This window comes from Hevea brasiliensis, chromosome 11, assembly GCF_030052815.1.
Source record: "Hevea brasiliensis isolate MT/VB/25A 57/8 chromosome 11, ASM3005281v1, whole genome shotgun sequence".
In the NCBI taxonomy this organism is placed as follows: domain Eukaryota; kingdom Viridiplantae; phylum Streptophyta; class Magnoliopsida; order Malpighiales; family Euphorbiaceae; genus Hevea; species Hevea brasiliensis.
In genome coordinates, this window is record NC_079503.1 from 83,256,790 (window position 1) to 83,266,796 (window position 10,007).

At 31.9% G+C, this 10,007-nt stretch overlaps 1 protein-coding gene across 3 annotated transcripts; it reads right to left on the reverse strand.

Annotated features, from left to right (window-relative positions):
- Window positions 1-7: 7 nt before the first annotated feature.
- LOC110632886 (MACPF domain-containing protein NSL1) lies at window positions 8-7,103 on the reverse strand. Of its 3 annotated transcripts, XM_058130265.1 has the most exons (8): window positions 6,691-7,103; window positions 6,365-6,401; window positions 6,163-6,244; window positions 4,240-4,393; window positions 2,168-2,251; window positions 1,905-2,088; window positions 1,238-1,404; window positions 8-875 (listed from the first exon to the last, which is right to left on the reverse strand). In XM_058130265.1, exons 1-8 carry the CDS (start codon window positions 7,009-7,011, stop codon window positions 180-182), a joined length of 1,725 nt encoding a protein of 574 aa, XP_057986248.1. In that variant the 5' UTR covers window positions 7,012-7,103; the 3' UTR covers window positions 8-179. The 3 variants fall into 3 exon arrangements, with proteins under 3 accessions (XP_057986248.1, XP_021636948.2, XP_021636949.2); XM_021781256.2 differs by having other exon boundaries at window positions 6,163-6,401; window positions 6,691-7,097; XM_021781257.2 differs by lacking the exon at window positions 6,691-7,103 and adding an exon at window positions 6,541-6,672 and having other exon boundaries at window positions 6,163-6,401.
- Between the last annotated feature and the right edge of the window lie 2,904 nt (window positions 7,104-10,007).

Consider the following 10,007-nt stretch of genomic DNA (forward strand, 5'->3'; position numbering starts at 1 on the left):
CTGAATCTGAGCAAATAATGTACACTGTAACACTGGTATTATTTACAGCAGAACATAAATTGGTATATATTTGGTCTATTAATGCAGACTTGGTATCCCAATAGAACTAAATGGTGAAAATGTATCTATAAAATCGACCTCAACTAGTTTAGGATTAAGGCCCTATTACATGAGCTTTCTCACATCAACATCATCGACTCCTCTGACATTATAGCTAATAATGAATACTTCACTTTGATTGAGATTCTACCACCTTCTACACACAGCTTGGCACCAGTGACCACCCAGTATCCAGGCGCCTCATCTGGACCCCTCACGATTTCCTTTGTGTCCACAAAGTTTGACATTTTTGGTGCCCTTGTTGGCGAGGGTGGATCTCCATGAAAAACCGCAGAATTCACATCCACTTTCACTGGCTTTTCTGGTGGTGGATTCAGACCAGCACTGAACCTTGTGCTGATCAACATTGAGATGACCCCCGATTTCCGCGGCAAAGTTGAAGGTCCATCCCATTCTGATCTGCGGATCCTTGCTGATGCCACCATTGAGAATCCAAGCCTCAGGAACAAAACTTTCTTCATCCCAATTATCTTAACCTCAAACCAGGCCCTTGACACAATAGAAGCAGAGTCATCAATGTGGGGGCCATTGTAACGCACTGGGGCAGTACACACATGGGAAAATATGCTACATTTAACAGGTTCGACGTAGCCTCGTTCCACAGGTTCCTCGATGGTCTCATATCTATGATCATCTGAGAGTTGGAGAATACTGGGAAGAATCGAAAGATGCTGGAGATGGATAGCCAAACGGTCACTTCTCTTTCCTTCCAAATATAAACGGATTCCTGTCACTGGCCGATTTCCAGAATCCACCTGTAATGCATGGATTTATTAACCAAAAAAATGGTAAGAGGACAATCAAATTCTATAATAGAAATAAACATATTTGCAGAGTTTGAAGATAAAATAACTAGACAGCCATAGCAGGGCCTTCTCACATACTAAGGGGATGAAGAGTTAGAGGCTATAAAAATCCTTAAACAATAACCTAAATATTTCTTTAAATTCCTTTCCTTTTTTTTTTTTTTTTGGTGATGAGATTGCTAATGGGTTTCAGCAGTAAACTTTAGGCTCGTTAAAGGAATAATTCAAAGGTCCTAATAGCACCATCACCTAAAGCAGTTTGATTTAGATCATAGAACCAGTGGTATTTCTTTGGTGCAGTACAGAATCACCTGCATGGTGTTGACGTAAAGCTTAGGGCCCATAAAGGTAAACTGGAGAGATGGGGATGCTTGCTTTCTGCGCTCAAGAGTAAGAGGTAGATCACCATATTCTGGAGCCCACTGCCGAGGTAACTGAAACTCTAAAAACTGATGGAGTTCCTCTATGGACGGTTTGTCTGCAAGATTTCACTAGACATCAAACTACTAGCATTGCAAAATAGAAGATATGATGAAAGTTAAATGCAACAATTTTCAGATCATAATGCACCTGGCATTGGCTAAATCCATATGATCATTCCTAGTGGGCTACAACATCTGTAACAGTTCATGAAAAAAACTGTACATCGTAACATCTAGAGATGCAAGCATTGATTGGTTAAGCAATCGCAACCAAACAAGACTGATTCTGCCAACTGACTGTTAAAAAGCACCGAGGCTGAATGTTAGATCTTAGGCTAAGAAGTATGAGAAACTGCATCAAACATGCCAGCAACAATCTAGAAATAGGATTTGCCTCAAATCTGCCTCGAGTATCTACAGTAGTGTGACATGTGATATATACTTCATTTAGTTTATAAAAGGAACTACATATAATTCATTGAATTCAGGATTGTGCCATGGATGGATCACCCATGTCATACAGAGACCAAAATAACAGCTGAGGGATGCTACGCACATCGAAGGTAAAGATTGACTGCATGACTTAAAAATCCATTGCCTCGGACACCACCTAAAAGAGAAGTTACAGGCACAAAGGACATTGAAATGACATTTGGTGACTGTGATATTGTGGGGAGCCACTGATAATGACTTTGACCAATATCTACACCTCCCCTTCGAACAGAAATGCTCAGTATATCCTGTCAAAATAATCACAACAACAATAATATATCAACAAAATATTGGCCTGTTTAGATCAGTTTATGTCCCATTGCTCACCTCATTTTTTATGGGAGTAATGACAGTTGGCCCCATTGAGGTGGCAAATCCACAGGGATCACATAACACAGAATGTTCATCTTCCTAAAAAGATAAACAGATATAAAATAATTAGAAAGTTTTCACTATCATTTCTCCATATTAAACTCCCATTACTTTATTTGAAACCAGAAGCATCATGCAATTATGATCATGCAATTATGAGCTTATATTTAAGATTAATTTAAAAGAATGATTTAAAATTTGAGTGCTGACACTACTCTTATTTCATGAAGGGTAGTTGCTGATAGAGTAAAGTGCATGGTCCCAAATTATCTATGAAAAATTATTGATTGCAGTCAACCGAGCTCCTTTGATGAGGACAAAAGTTTATTTATCAAAGAAGAAAAAGTGAGGAACAGAAACTCTGGAGGGGTAAGATTCAGTTTGAACTCCTAGTGAAGCTCCTAGAAAGATGAATAAAGCGTCTCAATTTACAATTTCACTAGAAGTAACTAAACAAACTTCAATAAGGAAGAGAAACAGTGGTAATTGGGAACAATTCACGAAAGGGATGGGGATGGGGTCCTTCATGTAGATTTAACAAACCCATAAAGTTACAAGTATTTGACTTGGAGCATACATATGTAGACAATATTTTTAACTTTTCAATTATTAATAGAATAAATAATAAAAATATAAATTTAGAAAAAAATTTAAAAATGTAAAAAAAAAAATTAAGAACATATCTTGTAAATATTTATGGATGCTCTTGTTTACCATTTCCACATTCTCTTTTTGCTATAACTTTTATAGGCTTTTTTTTATTATTATTAAAATTTAGTAGAATTATTTTTTAATAGTAATTTTACTTAATATTCATTCATGATTATATCCTTAGGACTGTGTGAGTGTGACTTTTTATATGCAACTGTTATATTCATTAATTATATTTTATCTTATTTTTCATTAGCTTATTTATCTTCCTATCATAACTCAGATTTATATTGTGGCCTTATTTCATGACTCAATTTTATAATATTTATATAGACTTAAATTTATATAGATGTTAGATTAAGAAATAGGATATGAAAAGTTACACCAATAAATAATTAGTGATAATAATATGATCATAAATTTAGTAAGACTAGTAAATTTTATTTAATTATTAACAATTAATCACAATTAACCATAAAATATAACTAAAAAGATAGAAAAAAGATTAATTAAAATTATGGACAACCACTTAATTATTTGATTGTATTTTTAATTATTTAATACTTATTGGTTTTAAAGTTAAGAATTTTTTACAATCATGGTTCATATATGTTAACAAACTAAAAAGTCATATATTAATTAATTACAATAATAAGACTTGAAAATTATATATATATATATATATATATATATATATATAAAATAAGCCACTAAAATGAAAATCAAAAACTTATTCTCCTAAAAGTTACATAGTAATAATAAGATTAATACATTTTATTTAATATATATATAATAAATTAATTATTAATAATAAAAATATACATTATTTGTAATTATAATTTATAAATATAAATATACATTAATTTTATTTAAATTTTTTTTAAACATTAAGGAACTAAAAAATTACATATTAAATCGTGGTAATAATAAAATAGGGGTAAAATCACATAGAGAAAAAAATCTAATAGAGTGCCACTTATCACTTTCCAGTGAATTTATTTTAGAGAAGAGTTTTATTATATTTATTATATAGATTATTGAGGGAGACTTGGAACATATAGTTGTGGTGTTGACAAGAAAGTGAAAGGTTCAAGCTGGCATTTTCCCTTTTTGGTAGAAAAGTGAAAGGTTCAAGCCTAGAAGGATAAAGCAACAGCAGAATGCAGAGAAAGTGAAATCAACACAATGTCTGATATACTTTTGTTAGTATCCAAACTTTACCAGGTTCAGTCATCAGGTAACAACTCCTGTCTTCATCAGACCTGATCTTTGTGATATATGACACATTTTTATTCTCATAAAAACCATGACAACGATGGTTATCATAATTTGAGATTCCATGTACGTTGATTTCTCAACGGTTCAGTGGCGTTTACCTTATCGGAAAACCTCTCGTCAGCTACTTGCTTTAACAATTTCTGTATTTCAGGAGGCTGAGCATTTGATTTTTGTAATTGCTTTATGTGTATTACATCTTTACCACCCATCTTTACTCCAACAACGATATGAGTACCATATTTCTCAATGAATCTGAAAAAACAAAATATTTAACATTGACATGAATTGGTATCTCGGGGACAAAACAGTTAATGAGTTAGCTTCTGCTGAAATTTATTTACAGGCATTACAGGGCGAGGCCTAAAGAGGGGAAGAAAGACAGATGCAGCAGCCAATTTGGTTTCAATTTATCGGTTCAAAGAAATTATTGTCTAGACTTGATCTATCATAAACTCAAGGCACAAACATGTGAGACTCATATATTTAATATAATAGATAGGTCCAACACATATACTATGTTTTGAGTTCATAGTAAAATGGATTTAAATAAGAAAAATCCATTCTATTTTTAATTTTTCAATTTTTCTTTTCCATTTTTTCTAAGAATTTTTTATTGGATTTTTTTATTAAATAAACTCTATTAAGTCTTAAAAGTGAAGATATATCAATAGATTCATATTAATAATTATAAACCAAAAACTATAGTTATAATTATGATAAACAATTTATTGTAGCATTTTTTAAATGAACAATTTTGTTTAACATTTCAAACTTACATGAAATTTAAAAAAAAGTTGTTAAAAAGCTATAAGAAATATCATTTAGTTCATTGTTCTTCTAGTATTTTATTTAATAAAATTATAGTATATTAAATTTTAAAATATATAATTTATAATTTAGAGAATAAAGGAAATTTTTTTTAACAAAAGGTAGATGTTTTGGTTCAGAACCTTTGAACAAAGAATTGCCTACAGCCGATTGATCCAGTCTTTGAACATGAATTGGGCTTCAAGATTCTTGTAAAAAAAAAAATTATAACAAAAGAAGGAAAAATAAAAGAAGAATGCAGCTGCTGGCATTTGACCCCAGGAACAATGACACTGACAAGGTGCAAAAATTGGAAAACTATGTGTTTTCCACTTTGCAATTTAACAAGTAGTGTGACAGAGAGACATGGAAAGCTATTTGTAGTTGTTTTCTAAGCATTATTTTAAATTTGTAAATTTTGGAAAATTGGTTTCTATTTTCTATTTGGGAGAATTTTTATAACTAAAAACTAAATTCCCTTTTTTTAGTTTTCTTAGAATAATTTTCAGAAAAACTAGTCTTGTTTTTCATAACTAAACAAGCCTTTAATTATTTCAAGAGCTAAAAATAACATCTAGGTTCTGTTTATAAAAAATACTTTCCATAAAAATATTTATTATTATTTATTTATAATATTAAATTAATAAAATGTATTTATATTTGTACAAATATTTTCACATTTTTAATAAAATTGTTCAAGTCTAAAAAAATAACTTTTCTTAAAAAAAGTTGTTAACTTTTTTTTTTAAGTGCCCAAATAATAAAACAATGTGAAAAATTTTTTAACGTTATCATTGTCAATTCCATGAAATTAAATAATGGCCGTTACGTTAAGTAACAACCGTTATTTATTGAAATTTTTAACTACCGTTATTGATATGACCGAGTATATATATTTTTTTTACTCATTTCATGAAAATTTGTGTAATGGCAAGCCGTTATCGTTACGTTAACAGTCATTACGAGTCTGTTTCCGTTTCCCATGACTGCGGCTGCAGTTGCGACCGCGACCGCAATTTAAAACCATGGTTCCAATAGACCGTGTTTCAAAACCTGGTTCACGCATCTAAATTAAACTCCAACGTCCAAACACAGTAGCAAGTAGGCCATTCGGAAATTTTTAAAGACTCAAATATGCATCTTATTAGTATTTTGCTATTTATTCAAGTTATAATCAAAATTATATGTAAATTAATCAGCTTTAAAGAACTTACTCAGCAAGGGCAGCAGCATCCCATGAAGTAGGCACTTCTTGTTTCAGCTGCTCGGACAAGGCTAAATGGGATCTTTGCAGCTCTATATTATATAGAGTTATGAACCAACCATCATAAGCAAGATTTTTTGCAGAAGCTGCATCTTTCTGCCAGCTTCCCTTGAAGTCAAACATGGCATTAAATATTCCTGAGGGAATTTTACCTGACAAAGAAAGATCCTGATTGAACTTTTCCGACATCTGCACATAGAGTAAGAGAACAACAAGAAGTTACAACAGGGTTCACCATAATCATTACATCCCAAAGATAGTAAAAGAAAAAGCTATGATGATAAATTTAAATAAATGGGTTCTCCTAATTTCTGTAATATATACTTACCAAAAATCACGATCAGCTTAATTAGCATCATCATTATTATCAAGTACTGAGTTTACCAGAGCACAAACCAAACACTTGAAAAAAGGAAACGAAAAGGCATCAACTTTTTCATCCCAATTCATCACTTGCTTGAAAAATCACATCTTTTACCTGATTAAAAGAGAGAACACCAGAACGGAACCTAGTACGCTCCCCCTTATCACACTTGATTCGAGTGGAAACGTTTCTAACAACAATCCCGCCAGGAACGACAAGTTCTCGAGTGAGAGTTGGGTCAAACTCGATCAATCTCGACCCGGAAGGACCCGGTTTGCAAGCAGACAATCTGACATCTCTAGTCAAATCGTAGCCAAACCCAATAACGGAGATGGCCTTCTCCGCGGCGGATTGAGGGTCGAGGCGATGAAGAGCCATTAGACGGGAATGACAGAGAGCACCAAGTGGGTTAGGCAAGTTATTGGTGAGGCTCATAGCCAGTGGTGGAGTTGTAACAGCGGAAGAGAAGACCCATTGAAGTGGTCTTCGCACTTTGGTATAGTGACATGTTCAGAGGTCTCTGCCTTGAATTTTCCACTCATATCGGGTTTTTTAAATGGGGACGCTGCTCAACTAAAATGGCGGCTGTGTTCCGGATCGTCGCCACGTTGCACCGTGTTAAGAGGATTACGGTGCTGTGCGGTTCTTTGTCACCATCTAAAATTTTAAATTGTAACTGACGCATAATTTAAGTATTCTTAAATCATGCAAGTCTTATCAGAGTATCTTGAATGAATATATTATCACTTACTAATCTCAAAAATAGATAAAATTTAAATAAACATCATAAATATCCCATAAATAAACTGCGGAGTCTCTACAGATTTCAAATAAAAACTTAAACTGTTCGATAAACTAAATTAATTATTAGCTCGAGAAAACATGAATTTGGGCATACCATGAGAATAAATCAAAGTTATTCCCCTCCAGAAAATGGACTGAATATTTGGATCAGCTGCAGAATTCTACTGATCTGAAACAGATAACAGACAGAAAAAACGTGATTTGAGCTAGATGCTCAGTGAATAATAATTATAGCACACAACAACGGAATAGGAATAGGCAGACGCTTGATTAATTTCACAATAAATTTTCTATTCAATAAAATTATGCTCATGCTGTCAAAATCATTAATAAAATAATTTCATAAAAATATAAATATAAAAGAAATTCATTCAATAAAAATTTTATAGTAAAGTGTACCAGGGTGATGATACCCCACATCACCAAAGGCCAGATAGTAAGCACGCTACTAGATATCAGATACCTTCCTTCTCCTTCACAGATATCAATGCATATGATACTAATGCAAACCATAAACTGCAATGATGCATGACTCGACAATGTAACCTAATACCGTGATAGTCCACACGGCGGGGCGGATAATGTAAATGAATCGAGTAAGTGTACCAATTCAAAATAGAAAATCAATTTGTACAAATCAATCAAAATCAATAAAAAATTTCAGATAGCAAATAATAACTGATAGTGTAATTCCAATAGTATATTTCAATAGTTTCAGAAAGTCAATAAAATCAAATCAATCTCAAATCAATTCAGTAACACATCGGTAAATTTTATAGTCAAATATCAATCAATATAAATACATTAAAGGCCTGTTTCCGGAATCCTAATGGGTCTAATACAGAGATAGTTGACAAAATTAATTATTTAATCAAAATCGAAATAAAATTCAATATTAAAATAAAACTCTAGAAAATCATATATAAAATAATTGTTAAAATATTAATTTAAAATTTCATTTAATAACAAACTTAATGCTAAGAAATTTTAAAAGGGACTAAAACGGTGCCATGTACTATAATTACCACTCACATGGAACCTCCAAGGCAATAGTTATTTTCAATGGAAGGGAGACAATTTCAATTGACTGATTGAATATTCAAATCTCCTACACACTCAAAATATATATAAAAAAATCAAATAATAATAAAATATAATAACTTATATATATATACAGGGATGAACAGTGAAGCACCACCGAAGACAAAGGGACGCTTCCAATATATATATTGGGTGGGACGAATTCGGTGGTGGATGAACAGGGAACGAAGGTTTATATATATATATATATATATATATATATATATATATATATATATATATATATATATATATATATATATATATATATATATATAATCTAAATTGAAGGTTATTATCTCACAGTAATTATGATCAACCCAATTCAATACCAATGATCAAAGGAAAAAAAAAATAAATTTCTAGAGTAGTTGTAACAAATCGAGGAAAGAAAATAAAATCAAATTCACCCATTATTGAATAAGGAATGAAAATTTTTACCTTGAAAACAAAATCGAATATGATGCATAGAGAAGTAAAAATTTAGGGATTCTCTGTTTAGAGTATTTGATAGAAAAAGGAGGTGACAAATAGGTTTTGAGAGCAAAGTTTAACAGAAGAGATGATTAGGGTATATATATATTTCAAGAGTTCTATTAGGTGTAGAATGGAAATAGAGTTATTATTGAACTGGGTTGTTCAGATTACAGATATATATTTAATTTCAAAAATAATATATATATATATATATATATATAATAAATAAGCAGACCATCTAATAAAATATATATATTTTTTATAAATATATTAAATTATTGTTAGCTAATTAAAATAAAATAATAATAAATAATAAATGTATATGGGTTTTCACATACTTCCCCCCTTAAAAAAAATTCGATCCCCGAATTTGAATAGACAAAATTCTAACCTGAAGAATCAAATAAGTGAGAATATTTAGCTCGCATTTCAGATTCTGCCTCCCATGTGGCCTCACTACTTGAGTGATTATGCCACAAGACTTTGACCAAAGCCACTTCCTTAGACCGGAGTTTCCTAATTTGTTGATCTGAAATCTTTACTGGTTGCTCCTCATATGACATATCATCCCTAAATTGCATGGTTTGAGGTTGTAAAACATGAGATGGATCTGGTACATACTTCCTAAGCATAGAAATATGGAAAACTGGATGTACATGTGCAAAACCAGGTGGAAGGGCTAAACGGTAAGCAACTGCTCCAATTCTCTCCAAAATTTCAAATGGACCAACAAAACGAGGGCTAAGCCTCCCTTTCTTCCCAAACCTCATGATTCCTTTCATAGGGGAAACTCTCAGAAATATATGATCACCAATCATAAATTCTACATCTTTACGCTTAAGGTCAGCATAACTTCTCTGTCGACTTTGAGCAGTAAAAAGTTGATCACGAATTAGTCGAACCTTCTCTAAAGTTAATTGTATCAACTCTGGTCTAATAAGCCTTCTTTCTCTAACTTCATCCCAACAAACCGGTGACCTACACTTTCGACCATCTAATGCCTCATATGGAGCCATCTCTATACTTGCCTGATAACTATTATTATAAGCAAACTCCACTAAAGGCAAATG

Excerpts from the sequence above, each read along its gene's own strand:
- LOC110632886 (XM_021781256.2), bottom strand. The coding sequence starts at position 7,011 with ATGAGCCTCACCAATAACTTGCCTAACCCACTTGGTGCTCTCTGTCAT. Across the intron at positions 6,402-6,690 it reads GTGTTCTCTCTTTTAATCAG|ATGTCGGAAAAGTTCAATCA; the intron begins GTAAAAGATGTG and ends CTCTATGTGCAG. Across the intron at positions 4,394-6,162 it reads GATGCTGCTGCCCTTGCTGA|ATTCATTGAGAAATATGGTA; the intron begins GTAAGTTCTTTA and ends TTGTTTTTTCAG.